General features: G+C 45.2%; 1 protein-coding gene across 1 annotated transcript in view; it reads left to right on the forward strand.

Moving 5' to 3' along the window:
• Positions 1-19,330, forward strand: part of CSMD2 (CUB and Sushi multiple domains 2) — a 590,090-nt gene that overhangs the window by 498,985 nt on the left and 71,775 nt on the right. The window contains exons 41-46 of the mRNA XM_064589508.1: positions 44-253; positions 5,871-6,059; positions 8,509-8,686; positions 10,020-10,165; positions 17,505-17,585; positions 18,065-18,178. Of these exons, the coding sequence (XP_064445578.1) occupies positions 44-253; positions 5,871-6,059; positions 8,509-8,686; positions 10,020-10,165; positions 17,505-17,585; positions 18,065-18,178 (918 nt within the window). The remainder of the gene's footprint in view (positions 1-43; positions 254-5,870; positions 6,060-8,508; positions 8,687-10,019; positions 10,166-17,504; positions 17,586-18,064; positions 18,179-19,330) is intronic.

The raw sequence follows: 19,330 nt of genomic DNA on the forward strand, positions 1-19,330 counted from the left end.
ACTCTATTGCTTTGGGCACTGTCTGCCTCTGTCTTGCTCCCAGGAGCTCACATCCAGTTCCTGAACTTCTCCACCGAGCCCAACCATGACTTCATAGAAATCCGCAATGGCCCCTACGAGACCAGCCGCATGATGGGCAGATTCAGTGGCAGCGAGCTTCCAGGCTCCCTGCTCTCCACGTCCCACGAGACCACTGTGTATTTCCACAGCGACCACTCCCAGAACCGGCCAGGATTCAAACTGGAGTACCAGGGTAAGGACCAGGATTCCCCTTTGGCTCCTACCCATCCCCTTCTCTTACGTACAACCACCATCTTCCCAGCCTTCCACGTAGGGGAAGAGAGAACACTGGGAGGGCTCTGAGGGTGGGGGGCAGGCCTATCGATGCAGGCTCCCCTTTGGTGGCATGTCTCTCTGGCCCCATGAAGATATCTAACCCCCTTTGACAAGCCTTTTCCAGGGCTAAGGCCCAACAGCACCGCTGAAGGCTCCCTTCTGTCCAGGCCCAACCGCCAACAGTCTTCCCTGAGCGTTCCCATCGGGCATCCCTGCGTGGCCAGGCGGCCAGTTCCCCTCAGCCTTGATAGGCTTGCTTAGTCCCTCTGGACTCCCCTGTGTGTCAAGCCCAATCACCCTCGGCAGAGCTCCTCCTATCACATGATGGAGGATTCTGGTAACAACCCTGGAGCACCCACTGAGCCTTCGCCATGAGACAAGCCCATTAACTCCCGCTGAGGGTTTCCTGACTATGCTTAGTGGGGCTCTGCCTTGCTGAGGTGAAATCCTGTGCTAGGCCCCACTCCTCCCGGCACACTTCCCTGGAACAAGCCCCAGCGTGAGGGGCTGTCACCTGGGTCTGTGCTGCTACATACGGTGGCCCGAGGCAGGCCCAGCCTTTCCCCTGGATGCCTCCCTGGGGTGACTGACTGAACCAGTTGCTCTAACCTCTTTTTCAAGATTCTTCCACTGACCTTTTTTTTTTTTCATAATTTTGGACTTTTCTCCAATCTAATACATGCTTATAAAAAATTAAAACATTACAGATGTTTTTGTGAGTACATCATAGAAAGTCAGAATTTTCCCATAATCCCATCTCCTACCGCACCTTATGCAGAGAGAACCAATTTTTTTTAAGTTTGTTTTCCCCATTTTTTCTGTGCATATGTTGATGTAACTGTATTATTATATGTTAACCAAAATTGTATAATACTATAAATACTGCTTTTGCAATTTTCTTTTTTAAAGTTAATTTTTAATTATATTAACGGTTCACAAACACACTTTGTTAAAAAGAAAGAGAGGGGGAGGGAAGGAGGGAGGAAGGACAAAGGGAAGGAAGGAAGAAATTAAAGCATTACAGGTAAGGCCAAGCTTTCTCTGTCTACAGCCTCCAAACCCAGGCTTATTTCCCAGAAATAATCACTGTTGTTTTAACATGATCTTTCCAGATCTTTTTCCACGTGTTAACATACATATGTTATATGTATCTTTGAGAACATGTAATGTTTCATGAACTTTTTGGTTGTGTTTCCTATATAAATCTATAGAATGCTCTATATCCATAATGCTCTGATATTTGGCTTTTTCATCCCTTGTCAAAGGTGAATATGAGCCAAGGATTTGAGCTTGTCATGTAGGGAAAACCTTCCAGGGTATTCTACAAGGTGAGCACCATTGGACCAGTTACACAGGCACTGCCTCCTCAGAAGGAACTTCAGGGAGTCTGGTTGGGCTTGCCACCACCTGGGACACCTCGGGAGGAGGAGCTGGGCCTCTCACGGATGAGGCGGCAGGGAGAAGCGGTGCTTTTACCCAGAGAGTGCTGGTTCCTTGGTAGTAGCAAAGCTGCCTCACCCAGTGACGCGGTCTGTGAGCTTGTCATACAGACCAGCCCTCACCAAGAGTGTCCACGCCTGTTGAGCACACACAGCGGGCGTTGTGGCCTGTCAGATGCGTCATGACACATCAGATGGCCACGTTCTGTCACAGGAGAGACTCGGGCCCACATATGTGGTCAGCGTTTCCTTCTGGGACAGACGCATGCCTCTCTCGGGCTTCTCCTGCATCTTGGTACTTTGTTACCACAGCCTGGAGGGCTTAAACAACACACATTTCTTCTCTCACAGTTCTGAAGGCTGAAGTCCCGAAATCAGGGTGTGAGCAGGGTTGGTTTCCTTCTGAGGGCTGTGAGGGAGAGTCTGTTCCAGGCCTCTGTCCTTGTTTCTGGCGGTTTGCTGGCAGTCTGGAATTCCTTGGCTTATAGAAACATCACCTCCATCTCTGGCTTTAAATCCTTGAATGTCTCCAAGATGCCCCTTTTTATAAGGATACCAGTCAAATTGGATGAAGGCCCTCTGTAATGACCTCATTTCAATTTAGGTAAAATGGCAAAGATCCTCTCTCCAACTAAGGTCACATTCTGAGGTACTAGGGGTTAGAACTTCAACATACGGATTTGGGCAGGGGACACAATTCAACCGTAACACCTCTCACAGGCCCACATGCTCTCCCCAGGGCTCCTCGTGTTGGATAAATGCAAGTACTGATGACACCACCGTTGTGACAGGGACGCTTCTCAGGGCCCTACCCATACACATTGTGCCTTCACCGCTGTGATGGAGCCCTGCCCACTGAGTCCACACGGTGGGACCAGACACTCACTGTGTTCCGCATGTGATAAGCCCGCTTGTCCCTATAAGAGTTGTCCCCCTGAGTCCCTTGGACTTCACTTACTTCTCCCCGTAGAAGAGACCTACCTACTTCCACAGAGCCCTGGTCTCAAACTCAGCCCCTCTCACACTCACTGAGGCTTCCAAGACACAGGCCAACACCCTGGGCTAGCCATTCTCTCCGTGATGTGCCCATTACTCACACTGGAGCTTCACGTTTGGAGGCCCACTCCTCCAAGGATTTTTCCTTGTTAGGGGGAAGCAAGGCACAAGGGCAACAGGGTTCTAAGTATGCCTTTGAAGGCCCAACACCTCCACTGGTCCAACTGAATGACAGGCCCAGAGGTGTCTACTCTATGGTGGGCGCACCTCCTCCCACTCACATTTTACCTTCATGACTTGTGGATGTTCCCCTTGAGGCTTCCCTCAGGTCACAGGCCCAGCTACTCCCTCAGTGACTGCCTGAGCTCCACAGACCTAATGATGCCTGGGAGCCCGCTCTTGGTGTCAGGGCACTTGCTCCCCTTCACACTTGACCTTGGCTTCCATTAGGCTTCTCGTCTGTGGTGGTCCCATCCTCTGGGACGGGGTTGTCTCTAGTGCCAGAGGCTCAGGTCCTCCCGCCAAGGCCTCCTAATTTATGTCAGGCCCGAATAGTTCTCCCTGCCCAACAGGCCCACATTCTCTACTTACACCTTCCTTAGCCCCATGGAGCTGTACCTTGTACACGAGCTCTGACCACTCACCCCAGGTTTTCCCTTATGAGAAGACCTGTTTCCGAAAGGGCCACCTGTCCCCACTGAGGCATTTTGTAGGGAGCAGGCCCATCTCCCTGTAGTCCCACAACTTTCTCTGAGGAAATCCAACTCCTTACTTTTTCTCAAAATCCCTCCCGTTAGACACTCTGAACTTCCTACACTGGAGTTTTCCTTTCTCCTCTCAGGTAAAGATTCCCATAAAATTGTTACTAACAGCTTAAGCCACTCTTACCGGGCCTCTCAGTCGGACAGGCTTAACTTATATCATTAAAACTTTTCAGGAGATCATGTGTATAAAGAACTTAGCAAAATGACAAGACACATAATTGTTCCAAAATGTTAGGCATCATTATTCATATTTTAATAATACGAATATTTTAAGCATTTTAATAATATTAATATTTGCAGTTGTGGCACTTCGTTAAAAATTTTATCTATTCCCACCATAGTGTCTCCATTTGGGACAAACCCAGGAGCTCTTCGTTAGGAAAACTAATGATTCTGCCCTTTAGGGTTCATTTCTGCCTGTAGTGCCCAACCTCTCCCTTTGAAGCTTCTTCTGGTAAACAGGCTCTGAGATTTTTCTCAGTTTGAAAGCAGTCCAGGTGCTCTCACTTAAGTGTCTCTTTTTTCTAAAAAGCCCAGCTCCTTCTGCGTGAGACAATTCCTATAAGAGAATCCCTCAGGGACGCCTGGGTGGCTCAGTCGTTGGGCGTCTGCCTTCGGCTCAGGTCATGATCCCAGGGTCCTGGGATCAAGCCCCGCATCGGGCTCCCTGTTCGGCGGGAAGCCTGCTTCTCCCTCTCCCACTCCCCCTGCTTGTGTTCCCTCTCTCACTGTGTCTCTCTGTCAAATAAATAAAATCTTTTAAAAAAAAAAAAAAAAAAAGGGGGCGCCTGGGTGGCTCAGTCGTTAAACATCTGCCTTCAGCTCAGGTCATGATCCCAGGGTCCTGGGATCGAGCCCCACATCGGGCTCCCTGCTCCGCGGGAAGCCTGCTTCTCCCTCTCCCACTCCCCTTGCTTGTGTTCCCCGTCTCGCTGTGTCTCTCTCTGTCAAATAATAAATAAAATCTTCAAAAGAGAGAGAGAGACTCTCCCTCAGGCTGCTCCTGGCTTCTGACGTGCAGCCACTCTCTCCTGGTTCCTCACCATCGTGGGGTCCACGGCTTCCCCCTGAGGCTTCTCGTTAGAGGCCCAGCCCATCCATTCAGTCAGCTCCCTGGGCAATAACTCCCCTCTTTTCTACTAAGGCCTTTATTTGCCAAATCACCCAAACCCCCTGCTGCTGACAGGGCCACGTGTCTCTTTGGCTGACCAGCCTACCCGCTCCCACAATAGCTGCTTGGTTTTTTTGACACACCCAGTGACCCTGATGATTTCCCAGTGAAACCTGCCCAGTTCCTCCCACTGAGGCCTCCATCAGTGAGACAGTGAGTGGAAATACTCAGCACAGGCACCGTCCCAGATGGAGGTCTTCTGAAATGTCAGCTTCGTGATCATTGTTATTTATATTGTTATTACATGTAATGAATGCATCCACTTCCATGGAACATTCGTTTGATCTCAACTCCCACTGAGAATTTCCACTGTCAGAACGCTCTGTCTACCCCACTGCCAATTTCCTGTGTAGGAAGAGCCCGACTCTGGCCACAACAGCTGTTCTTTTTCCTGTGGATCCGATTAATCGGAGTCTGTGCTCTGTACACGTGCTCAGCAAACCCCGAGGCGACCTCTCCCTGTCAGTCTCTGGTCCTTCCATTAAGGCATCTCCTTTTTGAGTTGGGCTCACCCATTCTCAGGGAAGCAGCTTTCTTTCTCTTTGGAGAGGCTTCCTTATCTTATAGTCACACACATTCCTTTTTTCATCCAGCGATTCCCTCTGGAAAGTTTCTCTCCCAGCCGCAGACTTGGCTTACTCCCACCAAGTTCCTCCATCTTGAAAGGTTGTAGTTTCTCAGAGTCAGAAAGACCCCACTCAACTCCTCCCCTGACTGCTTTCTGTATTTGTGATCTAGAACATGGTTGTCATGGTTAAACGAGACGATCCACATGAAAGAACTGGGGTCAATCCCCAGCCCCAAGCAGGGGCTCAGCAAATAAGGCTTCAGTCTAGCCTTGTCTTCCTTGAGACTCCTTTGCCCATGGAGACAGTAACAACAGATAACATTCATTGAGCTCTTACTGTGTGTCAGGACTATGCAAAGAGCTATGCATATATTAGCCCACTTAATCCTCACAATAACGGTTTTCTATATAAGAAACCTGAGGCATAGAAAAGTTTAATGTCTAGCCCAAAGCCAACAACTGGTAAATGACAAGGGTCCATCTGAGTCCAAGTCTTGGTGCTTCACACTATGTGAACTCTCTGCTGCTCCTATACTCCGGTTGAGGAGAAAATGTCCAGAGAGAATAAAGTGACCTTCTCTCCTGATCTTTTCCAGCCTATGAACTTCAAGAGTGCCCGGACCCAGAGCCCTTTGCCAATGGCATTGTGAGGGGAGCTGGCTACAATGTTGGACAATCAGTGACCTTCGAGTGCCTCCCAGGGTATCAACTGATTGGCCACCCCGTCCTCACATGTCAGCATGGCACCAACCGGAACTGGGACCACCCCCTGCCCAGGTGTGAAGGTATGTCCCTCCCTCATCCCTGGTGATTCTTCCTAAGGAGACTGATTCAGAGTACTCCCATGCTCCATGGAATCACCCATACTGGGGAGTCCAGGCAAACCCTGTCCATCCTGTTTTCATATGGAAGGGACCCAGCCTATCCAGGGAAAGGGTCTTGGGGACAGACCTCTGGGCCAAGCTTGGGAGGACCTGGAAGAAATGTAGGCCACAGCCAAGGGAATACCTACTCAGCCCTTGGGAAGATCCAACCCCATCAGAAGGGAAGACTGTAATCTTTATCTCTTTCCTGAGATCTACACCTGTATATCCAATTCCTTACTAAAGAGCTTCACTTACCAGAGGCATCTAAATCCTAATGTATTCAAAATTTAAATCATCATCTTTCTGTCATTCAACGGAAGTCCTCATTAGTGAAGGGCACCTCTAGTCACCTGGTTACTCAGCCTTTATTTAGCACCTCCCTCTCACCTAACTGACTTAATTCCCTGAGTCTTGATAATTCTACATCCTGATTACCTTCCAAATGCATCCACTTCTCTCTATGCACTGCCTCTGCTTTTATCCCACCACCACTTGGATGAGGTTCCTCACTGGTCTCCCAGTCTTTTGTCTTGCACTACTCAAACCATTTTTCACAGCATAGCCAGTGTGAGCCTTCCAAACCATCAACACACTCCAGACTCTGCCCTGCTCAGAAGCCAACAGGGCATCCCCATCTCTCTTGGGGTAGATTCCAAACCCCTTTGTGTAGTGCACCATATCCCTCTGGGCCTGGTCCCTGCATACCTCCCAGTATTCTCCACTCTCACAGATTTTATGTCCAGCGAAGCTGAAGTGCTTTGGTGGTCCCAGTGCGCCATGTTCTCTTGCCTCTGGTTCTTAGCATATGCTGTCCCTCCCGCATGGAACATCGCTCTTCTCTCTTGCCTTGTCTACTTAGCTTTGTCTAAATGGGAACAATACCAAGAATCCTTCCCTACCTTCACAAGACTGGGTGAGGGGTGCCCCCTGTTGCTCCTGTGGCATTCCATGTTGATGTGTACCCCCCGGGCTGGCATCTACAGAGATCGGTTTACTTAGCTATATCCCAGTGGGCTGTGAGTGCTACAGAACAAAACCACGTGCCTTGGTATCTTTGCTCCCCTTGGTCTCCCCAGGCTGGGCCTGACCCTGACACTGAGTGGATGTGCAGTGTGTGTAGGAGGGATGGTATGTCCATGCATACCCCTTTCAGGACACATATGCGTTCACAGGAACCCTATCTTCTGCCTGGAGGCATTGGGATTCTTTCTCTTCACTCTGGTCTGCCCGCATTCAGATGTCTGCTTGTTGCCCCGTGCCAGCCAAATACACTCATTATTCTAGACCAGGATTTGTAGGTTTGCCCTTTTTTTCTCCTCCCTGATGACTCAATTGGAACATTATGGAAACTTCAAGGCCTCTCCATCCCCCTACCCAAAGCCTAGATGAGAGTGAGCCTAAAATTGGGTGTCACTTTTGGGGGACAGGAAAATAGGGAGAGAGGATCATATCTAGGCAGCATATGTCTTCTTTGTGATCTAAGTGCCAGGTTGGACATTTTACATCCATCAGTTCACCTAACGGCTGCCATAGTCCTACAAGGTGGATGCTCTTAGTTCCATTTTACAGGTGAAGAAAGAGTAAACTACTGTCTAAGGTCATCTAGTTAATAAATGGTTTAGCCATGATTTGAACCCAACCTTAGCTTCACCACAAGAATCCTTATCTCTTAGGTCAAGACCAAAAGTACCAGTCTGGGCACCTGAGTGGCTCAGTCAGTTAAGTGTCTGCCTTCAGCTCAGGTCATGATCCCAGGGTCCTGGGATCGAGTCCCACATCGGGCTCCCTGCTCAGTTGGGAGTCTGCTTCTCCCTCTCCCTCTCCCCCTACCTGCTCGTGCTCTCTTTCTCGTGCTCTTGTTCTCTCTCAAATAAATAATTTTTTAAAAAATATCTTAAGAAAAAAAGAAAGTTTTAAAAAAAAGTACCACTGTAAGAATCTTAGAGCAAATAAGAAGAGAGAAAGAGATAGTTCCCTATTTTCTTAGCTCATCCCAGCAAGAGTACTACAGCTGATCCTGACATCTGTCCTCCATTCCATTCCTAGGAAAGGAGAGAGGAGTGCTTTAGTGTGTCCTTCTTTCTGGGCAGGTCTTATCCACAGGAAGAAGAGGGGGGCCAGGGACTGAGGCTGGCCCACAGAGGCACCTGCACTGAAGATCAGGGGCTGATGGGGAGTGATGTGCTGGGACTGGTGGGGGAAACCACGCAGTCCTCCTCAGCCCCATCACCTCTCCCCATCCCGCCTGCCCTCCTTGAGCAGAATAATTTGTACTGGGTGCTGGGACTTCATAAGGGAGTCATAAGGGAATTTTCAAGTGGGGGGTGATCTCCCACACTCATCTGTGTTTGTGTCCCCTCCTTGGCAGTCCCCTGTGGTGGGAACATCACCTCTTCCAATGGCACTGTGTACTCCCCTGGCTTCCCCAGTCCATACTCCAGCTCCCAGGACTGTGTCTGGCTGATCACCGTGCCCATTGGTCATGGCATCCAGCTCAACATCAGCCTGCTGCAGACAGAGCCCTCCGGAGACTTCATCACCGTCTGGTAGGGCCAGCTGCCATGTCGACAGCCAATTAGAAAGGGGCATTAGCTGGGCTTTAAACAGCTTTTTGTTCAGGAAACCAAGAGCTGAATGGTTTTCAATGGTGGTCAGCTTCCTGGCTTTCAAATAAACATAGTAAATGAGGGCTCAGTTTCAGTTATCCTCTGTGACTCCTTGAAGGGAGAGGAATGGGAGGACAGTGGTTTCCAATGCGGAGTGCTCCTAGGGGTCAGAGTACCAATGGGTGGGTGTGTGAATAGGAATGGTCGTAGATACACAGACTTTTCTCATTTTTTCCAGAGTCCAAACCAAAATTCTACATTTACCTAGGATAAGCTACCCAGTTTGGGGGTGGAATTCCGTGAAGTCCCATTGGTTATCTCATGCTAAACCAGTATTGTCCAACACAACGTTGTGCAGTAATGGAAACATTCTATATCTGTGCTGGTCAGTACAGTAGCCAGCAGCTACAGGTGGCCATTGAGTACTTAAATGTGACTAGAGTGACTGAGGAACTGATTTTTAAACTTTATTTAATTTTAATTAATTTAAATATAAAGAGCCACATGGGGCCTAGTGGTTACCAAATTGACAGTTCCACTCTGAGTGATAGAGTTAGAATATCTTGAAGTGACTTTAAAATGGGAGTATGAGTTATGAGCCAATAAGTGTAGTCTCCTAGATAGTTCTTCCCAAACCACTGGACCTTTGGACAAATATATAATTTAAGGATTCTTTTGTTTAGGGGTTACTGCCATTCTGGGAATCAGCAGGGGATAGTGAGAGTCTCTTCCCAAAATTCCCAGGGCTGGATAATTGTAATCAGACTACCCTGGGTTAATTCCCAGTTTCCTTTCCAGGCAACAATTAAGAACAGATAGGAGGGACTAGATACGTTTCCAGGGAAGAAATCCTTTGCCTAGAAAGGCAACATGGGTGTGTCTCTGCTTGAAGACAAGGAAGTGGGGCTGGCATGGATAGCAGCATGAGCTCTTCCTCAGCCCCATCCTACTTCTGCTCAGACTGAGAGAACCTGCCCAGTGGCTCCCACTTCTCAGCTGAGACTGTTGCCCCCAGGAACCCATTACAGAGGCTGGTGAAGAATCAGGTGAATGAGGAGTCAGTGGGTGCTTTGCCAACTCTATCAGCTCTGTTGGCAGACTGAGTTGGGAGAGATTAGAGGGAGGTGCACAGGGCATTGGAGAAAGACAGTGCTGGGCACAAGTAGAGTCACAGCCTCCCACTCCAGGTCTCTGTTAAGGCCACTGATGGTAGAGGCAAAGCAAGCAGCCACGGTGACTTGCGATATACCAGAACATTCTTTCCTACATGCAGGGATGGGGCCCAGCAGACAGCTCCACAGCTTGGAGTCTTCAGCCGGAGCTTGGCCAAGAAAACATTGCACAGCTCGTCCAACCAGGTCCTGCTTAAGTTCCACCATGATGCAGCCATGGGTGGGATCTTCGCCATCGCCTTCTCTGGTCAGTATGGAAGCCTGGCAGGGGAGGGAAGCACCGCGCTCTCAAGTCAGGGCCGCGCTTGATCCCTGGTTCCACCATTCCCAGTCGTGTGATTCTGAATGAACTACATAGCTTCTCAGCCTCAGTGTCCTCAGAGTTATAAGAGTTAAATGTGTTAACCTACGTGAAATCCCCCAGCACAGACCTCCACACTACTAGGGCAGAGAGGTACATGGCGCTGATCTTGGTGCCAAGTCCAGGCTTAGAGGCAGCAGGATGAGGCTTCTCATTCCACTCATTCACATCAACTCACTGGCTGGGTTACACACTTACTTGTTCCCCAGCTTGTCCCTTAGCACCTTCTAGACAGCTGTCCCACTCCAAAGGAATCCAGAGTTTCTGTTGACCTCACAGGAAGTACTGTGCACAAGCGAAGTCATGGAGAATTCAAGCAGGAGGAGCATGAACGATTCAGGGTGGGCTTGTCCTTATCGACAGCCAGCCAGTTTTCTTCTAAAAGTCCAAAGTTATGGATCTGGATACTTCCTCATTTTTGTTACAGTGGAAACAGCATTGAAAAACTTAAAGTTCTTTGTCGGCTTGTGCCCATCTATAGATAATCCTCCATATTACAGTTTGCAGAGCATTGCATGTATTTGAACTGGAGCTTGACTTTATTCCTGGCTCCATCTTACAAACACTGGATTTTATCAGATTTTTAAATTTTTGCCAATATGGTGGATGCATGAAATAGCATTTCACTCTTATGTTAATGATGAGGTGAGCATCCTTTCATATCTTCATTGACTATTCATGCTTTCCTGCGCTGTGAAATATCTGCTCCCCATAGAGCTTTCTTCCTCTGAGGAGAGCGAGATAAAAACAAAGAGATAAATGAAATCTTTGCAATTTGTAATAAGTTGCTATGAAGGAAACAAATAAGATAGCAAACAAAAAGGTGGGGAACTGTGCTTCATGTAGAATAATTGTGGAAGACCTGTCAAAAGGCAATATTTGCAACAAGAACTAAAGAAAAAGAAGGAGGTAGATTTGCAGAGACTGGGGAGTAGGGACTGGTATGGGAGAAAGAATGTCTGGCTTTCTGTAGGCAAACATTAGCTTTAAATAAATTTCTTCTCATATAAGGACTAATAAGTAGAAATGAAAAGTACCTTAAGGAGAGCTATGAACAAGATTCTGCAGTATTTTCTTAATGAGATAATTGGACTTGAATTACAGAGAAAAATGTCCTTGGAAACAGGTAGTTTAGGAAATAGAAATAAATTTTGGAAAGCATCTGCTTCCAGCATAAAAGTCTAGACAACATGGACTCCAAATAAGAGATAACTAAAAGGGGAGCTAAATGTCTTCTCTTCCCTTCCTGAACAATTCAGTCCCAAAGCTGTTAAATGGGATGAAGCAAAGTGGGAGAAGCAAAGAGGAGAGAGGGGGTCCACACTGAGGGGCGACATCTGCACAGAGACCAGGCTGGCCTGGGGTATCAAGGCTCTGAGCAAACTGACGGAACATCTGTGTAGGGTAAGAGCCCCAGCAGAGTGAGAAGGGCATCCACACAGAGGATCCATCAGACTCCAAGGTGGGAGAGCAGGACATTCACGTAAGGGAGGAGTGGCAGTAGAGATGGGGACTTGTTTCCCTATGGGCGACTGATCAAATAAGTTAATAGATTAAGGACAAAGGTAGGTGTCTCACTAAGAGAAGAGGGTTAGAAATGTGGCAAGAGCAAATATCAGAATATACCCAGGGAATTGGATTGGAATTGGAGGTCTGAGTTTGAGCTATGGTTTTCAGTATGTACACATAGATACAGAAGGAGATCTGGGTATAAACGTGGGTGGGCACACGTACATGTATTCCTTAGCTCTTTCCACTAAGAGGGCTTGGAAACAATGACTCCTCGATAGCAATGAACACACCTAGCTCCAGATACTGGTTTCTAATACCATTTTCCACTAAAATGGACCAGAACTCCTTAAAGAAAAGGAAACTATAGGAACAAAAATACGGGCAGCCCAGAATGAAACGGTAAAACCGTGACCTACAATGGCTGTTGCCCAGTTGGCTGCCACTTGACATAACGCAGCGAGCCCACCCCACCAGTTAACGTGTTAACCAGTACTGGAGTCCGCCTACGCTGCATCAGGGCCTCACCGCCAAGGGGAGCAAGGGGAGTAGGGACAAAGTGAAGTGGAGGAGTTCCGAATGTCCCCCCGCCCTCAAGTTCTTTAGCAATAATACAGTAGATATGGTGTGTGCTCTTGGGGGGAGGAGGGAGGGATTAGCTATAAAATACCGAAGGTCATGACCAAAAGACTAGCAATAGTTGTGCCTGGGTGCTGATGGGACTTGGGGAGTTTCCATTTTATTGTTTTTTAGTATTCCACCAGCTCTCTGCGTTGAGCAGAAATGTATGGTTTTTTAAAAAATATAATGGGAAATCTGCCCCAATCAAACTAGCAACCACAATTATTAAACACTCAGGCTGTGTTGAAGTGGAGATTTCTTTTTACTGATTTTTTTTTTCCTGAAAGTTAAGTATGTCTAAGAGGATATTTTTTTCGGAATTTGAGACTTTATTTTTTTCAGTTTTATTGAGATACAATTGGCATACAACATAATGACCTGACTTACATATATTGTGAAATAATCACCACAATAAATTCAGTTAACAGCCATCATCTCATATAGATACCCCAAAAAAAGGGAATTTTTCCCTTGTGATGAGAACTCTTAGGATCTGCTCTCTCTTAACAACGTTCAAATACACCAAACAGCAGTGTTAACATCATGTAACACATGATATCCCCAGTACTTATTCATCTTATAACTGGAAGTTTGTACCCTTTATTCAATTCCCTACCCAGAAAATATACTTTAAAGATACGCATGTGGCCGAGATTGAAAGATATCAAATCAAAAAAAAACTTTATAAAGGAAAACGTTAAGAATTGGCTAAGCAGAGGGATGCCTGGGTGGCTTAGTCAGTTAAGCGTCTTTGGCTCAGGTCATGATCTCAGGATCCTGGGATCAAGCCCTGTGTCAGGCTCCCTGCTCAGCGGGGAGTCTGCTTCTCCCTCTCCCTCTGCCCCTCCCCCACTCATGCTCACTCTCTCACAAATAAATAAAATCTTTTTTTAAAAAAAAGAAAGAATTGGCTAAGCAGAATAAGCAGAAACTTCATGCATCTACAAATCCAAAGAGTGCCCTAGATAAATATAAGCAGAGGATAAACTGTGAAAATATATTTAACAGAAGTCAGTCTTTTTTTTAAGAGAGGGAGAGGGGGATAGGGGCAGAGGGAGAGAAAGAGAATCTTAAGCAGGCTCCATGCCCAGTGCTGGGCCCTACCTCACAACCCTGAGATCATGACCTGAGCCAAAATCAAGAATCAGATGCTTAAGTGACTGAGCCACCCAGGTGCCCCCAGAAATCAATTTCAAATATGCACCAGGTTCTTCAAATTCGTAAGAAAAATAGGGGCAAAGGACTAATAGAAGGTTAAGAAGAAAAATCCAAATAGTCTATTAATCTATTAAAAAAATGTTTAACCTAACTTGTTATCAAATGTCAATTTAAAAAAAAAGAAATGCTACCTTTTTTGTTGTTTATCAAGCTGACAACGATTAGAATTGATGACTGCTTCCCCCAATGGGCTCTGAGTTCCCTGAGGGCAAGGACTGTCTGTTTTGTTTACTCTTGCACCCTCAGTGCCTAACACTGTGCCTGACCCAGGCTCAGCCCTCCACAGATAATCATTAAATGAATTGGATGGAAGAATGATAGTACCCAGTGTTGGAAAAACTGCCACTCTATTGCTGATATCAGTTATAGCCATTTTCCTGGAGAGACGAATGGAAGCATACATCCAGTGCAGGCATGGTCCTCCCTGGTTTATGTTAAATCACAGTTAAAACTTCGTGGTTACCTCAAGAGTGCCTCTTGGCTTTAATACCCACATTTCCTGAAGCTTGTGTCTCTCAATACAACGTTTTTCAGCCAACACATCTAAAGAAAAAAATTGGTTAAATCATCAAGATATAATACAACATTTTTAATAAAACTATATGCAGGAAAATTACATTCCAACTGCAGTTGGTAAAATGTCAGGATCCCAGGTGAACATTTGGAATGCGTATCTGCATTGCTGCTGGTTCTGAGAGGTTATGATAATGTGAAGTTCATTGTGAACCATGCTGTACCCCCCACAGTGCCATCCTGAACACATGCCCACATTACCCTTGTTTTCTAGCTAGTGTTTCTCAATGCATCACGCTGAGAAGACTTGCATGGTGTGCTACAGTATGCACAGGGCAAGTGCTACAATGCATAGAGCTGCTGTTTTGTTACAGCCATAGTCATTCTTGGGTGGTCAAGCAGTAATGTTTTAAGTATTTAACTTCTAGCATTATGGTTTGTTGCATATATATACGTATCTTGTTATTTTAAATATTTTCTGGGTTTGGGATTACCCACTGTAATTTTTTCCCACTTGAAGTCATGGAAAATAGGCTCCTAGTTAACATCTTTACACGGAGCTTCTGATTTCTGGAAGTGGATTACTGATTCAGTAGGAGATGCTCGTACTTTACAAAGGTCATACAATTTAATCATTCCTATTTTTTTCAATTTTTTATTTAAATTACAGTTAGTTAACATGCAGTATAATATTAGTTTCAAGTGTAGAAGTTAGTGATACAACACTTCCATTCACCTGGTGCTCATCACAAGTGTATACCTTAATCCCCATTACCTGTTTAACCCATTCCCCCCACCCACCTCCCCACTGGTAACCATCAGTTTGTTCTCTATACTTAAGAGTCTGTTTCTTGGTTTTGCTCTTTTTTTAAACCTATGTTCATTTGTCTTGTTTCTTAAATTCCATATATGAATGAAATCATATGGTATTTGCCTTTCTCTGACTGATTTATTTTGCTTAGCATAATACTCTCTACCTCCATCCATGTCATTGCAAATGGCAAGATTTCATTCTTTTTGATGGCTGGGTAATATTCCACTGTGGTGGAATATTATATATACCACATATATATACTATATATGTGGTATATATATATATATATATATATATATAGTATATATATACACATACATATACACACACACACACTATATATATATATACCACATCTTCTTTATCCATCAGTCAATGGACATTTGGGCTATTTCCATAATTTGACTATTGTTGATAATGCTGCTATAAACATTGGGGTGCATATGTTCCTTCAAATTAGTATTTTTGTATCCTTTGGGTAAATACCTAGTAGTGCTATTTCTAGATCCAAAAATATACAAAGAACTTATAAAACTCAATACCTAAAAAACAAATAATCCAGTTAAAAAATGGGAAGAAGACATGAAAAGATATTTTTCCAAAGGAGACATCCAGATAACCAACAGACACATGAAAAGATGCTCAGTGTCACTCATCATCAGGGAAATACAAATCAATACCAAACTTTCAAATCAACATGGATGGGACTGGAGGAGATTATGCTAAGTGAAATAAGTCAAGCAGAGAAAGTCAATTATCATATGGTTTCACTTATTTGTGGAACATAAAGAATAGCATGGACGACATTAGGAGAAGGAAGGGAAAAATGAAGGGGGGGAATCAGAGGGAGAGATGAACCATGAGAGACTGTGGACTCTGAGAAACAAACTGAGGGTTTTGGGGGGGGAGGGGTTAGCCAGGTGATGGGTATTAAGGAGGGCACATACTGCATGGAGCACTGGGTGTTACACGAAAACAATGAATCATGGATCACCACATCAAAAACTAATGATGTATGGTGATTAACATAACAAAATAAAATTAAATTTTAAAAAATTGACTGGTAAAGAAAAAAAAAAACTACAATGAGATACCACCTCATACTTGTCAGAATGGCTAAAATCAGTAACAAAGGAAATAACAGGTATTGGTGAGGATGCAGGGAAAGGGGAACTCTCTGGCACTGTTGGTGGGAATGCAAACTGGTGCAGCCACTCTGGAGAACAGCATGGAGGTTCCGGAAAAAGTTAAAAATAGAACTACCCTATGATCCGGCAATCATTCCTAGTTTTTAAAAAGGAAGAAAAAAATTATTAAAGATGCATATATAGAGAAAGATGTTTATCATAGTTTTATTTTAAATTGCAAAACTTTGGAAACCTAAACGGTTAATAATAGAGCACCTATTAAATAAATTCTGGTCAATCATATGACAATCCTTATGAAGTCATTTCAGTCATTTTTTTAGTAATTTAATTACATCAGAAAATTCCTGCAGTATAACAGTAAGTGCACAAGGATCAACACAAAGTACACCACACACTGCAAAGTTTGTAAGAGAAAAATAGATATGCAGAATGTATATACTCTAAGAACTCACAGTAAAGGGTTAACAGTGGTGATCTCCGAAAGGCAGGTAGATGAGTTTAATTTTCTTCCTACTGTTTTTGTAGAAAATCTCGTATTTTCTCTAATGACAGTGCATCACATTTGTAACTTTCTTTGAGAGAATGTTCTTTGTAAAAAAAAAAAACATAGTGGGGTTTGGGATGATGTATGGAAGTGTTATATCACTAATAACAGCAGTAGCGATGGCAACAGCAGCTTGCACTGACATAGTGCATGCCAGGTAGTGAATGGAAACCAAGCTATGAGCCCACACTGAGCTCTGTCTTGGTAACATCATCCATACACAGTCCGGTCTCTGCCCAGAGGAATGTTTTCCAGTGTAGAAAATCCACTGAAGCCAGAGATGTTCGGCCAAGGGTCAGAGGGGAAACTAGCTGGCTGTAGTGGGCACTCACATGAGCTACACGTGGTACTTAGATGCCAAGCACTGGAAAGAATATGGGATTTGAGAGCAGCCAGACCTGGATTCAAGTCCTATGGCACTCACTTCCTGTGTGACCTTGGAGAAGTAACTGAAGCTTTCTGAATCTCAGCTTTCTCATAAAGAGAGTAAGAACACCTCGCAGGGGGATCAGCCATCCTGAGAATTAAAGGTGACAGCGTGTGAAAGTGCCTCACATCTAGTAGGTGCTTGGGAAATGCCTCTCTCCCCTTCCCTTCAATGCTATCGCTGACTTCGTAGATTCTCTCTCCTTTATTGTTGGTGTTACTATATGGCTCCTGGTTTTTGCATCAGAAACAAAACAAAAGAAAAAAACGATGACAGCAGATAAGCAAAATAGCACTTGGCTAAACTTGATCAAGTCACTAGTATCTGTGTGAGTGAATGAGGAATGAGAAGGTGAAGCATTGAACAGGTGAACGACAACATGCCCAGAGAATGATGCTCTTACACCAATTTGTCTGCTTCTGTCTTTTCAGCTTATCCACTCACCAAATGCCCTCCTCCCACCATCCTCCCCAACGCCGAAGTTGTCACAGAGAATGAAGAATTCAACATAGGTACCCCCTCCCAAACCAGCAAGGACTGGGCAGGCGAGGAGGGGCCAGGTCAGGGTGGGGCTGGCCAGCAAAGTGCATCTCTCCCTCCCGACCATGGAGAGAAACAGTAGGCCCAGTGCAAGATGGTTGATGTTCTGTCAACTGAGTCTGCTCCAAAAATACAAACACTTCCTTTTAGCCATCACTAGGCAGAGGAGACAGGAAGGCAGTTTTCTTCTGTGATCCAAGTCAGTATGTTTTTGGGAAATAAGTCCACACAAGGCATTATAAAAAGTTCCTGGAATGTGGAGGCTCAAGGCTGAGCTGTGAGAAGCACATAGCCGTTTTCTGGGTCATTTGATTGGAGTTGACCTGATTATTTAAGTCTGAAAAGAACACAACCCATCACTGATTGACTTGCCTGGAAGTGGATTTAAGTACTAAGGGGTACCCCGTCCAGACTTCTCCAGGGAATCCCCATGTTGGTCTCTCTTTGGCAGGTGACATCGTCCGCTACAGGTGCCTCCCTGGCTTTACCTTAGTAGGGAATGAAATCCTGACCTGCAAACTTGGAACTTACCTGCAGTTTGAAGGACCACCCCCAATATGTGAAGGTAATTGCACAGAGCCATGCCTTTATGGGTCTCAGGTTCCTCCAAAACGGAGCCTTTATCTTACTCCTCCCTATCTTCCCAGTCCCTGCCCATAAAGTAAGAGGTCATTTGGTGAATGTTTGTTTATATGAATGAATGATTGCTCTAGAGAAATTTTCTGTCCTACTCTTAGGTCTGGGCTACAAATTGCCATGGTAACCACTTGTATCTTTGTCTTCCTTTTTTCTAACTGGTATTGTCTGGAAGTGGCACACTGATCATTGGAAGGAGGAAGTTCTGGGACCTCAGGGAGAGGTGGGCTTGCACACCAACCTAGCCCTACTGGAGTGCAGATGTGCTCAAGGTCCTGTGTGCTGAACTTCATTCCAATGTGACACCTTGACAGAAAATGAATTGGCTTCACCAAGTGATCCTTACTAAGACCAAAAACAAACTCTCCACTCAAAAAGCATCTGACCTAGGACAAGATATTTAACTGTCCCATGCCTCAATTTTCTCATCTGTAAAATAAAGATAATAATATTACTTATGCCCATGGATTTATTGTGAGGAATTAAATGGATTAATAATGTAAAGCACTTTAGAACTATGCCTGGCACATAGTAACTGCCCAATGTGGGTTTTTATTTTTACTAGTACTTCTACTGCTTCTGCTACTAGTGCTACCAACAAATATTTAGTAGTCTATGGAGAAACAGGTCAGCTTCTCCCCCACTTCTCATAAGGTGAGAGTAGAGAATCCACAATATGGATTGTTAGTGAGAAAGAAAGAAGCCGCAGCCCTAGAATTAGCTGCCCCGATACACTAAGAAATTCATTATCTATGAGTTGAGCTGACCTACCCACACACCAAACAACCAGATCCCTATAAAAGTGGACTTTAGCTTTGATCCTGCTCCAGAACTTCCCTGCTTTGCTCCAGCCTTAGTTTCTCATCTCTGGCTGTTTCTGTGTCTACATGGCTCCAGCCTTCTTGGCTTTACTCCTATCCTCAGCCTCATGCTTCCATCTAGGACTTGGTATTGTACTTGGCTTCTCAAGATGTGACCCTTCACTGGCTTTTTTATAATAACAGCTTTATTGGGATAGAATTCATGTACCACGCAACTCATCCATTTAAATCACTTCAGTGATTTCTAGTATATTCAAAGT

The sequence above is a fragment of the Mirounga angustirostris genome, unplaced genomic scaffold (genome assembly GCF_029215605.1).
Source record: "Mirounga angustirostris isolate CCGP_5_RB_7025 unplaced genomic scaffold, mMirAng1.0.hap1 SCAF_4, whole genome shotgun sequence".
Classification (NCBI taxonomy): domain Eukaryota; kingdom Metazoa; phylum Chordata; class Mammalia; order Carnivora; family Phocidae; genus Mirounga; species Mirounga angustirostris.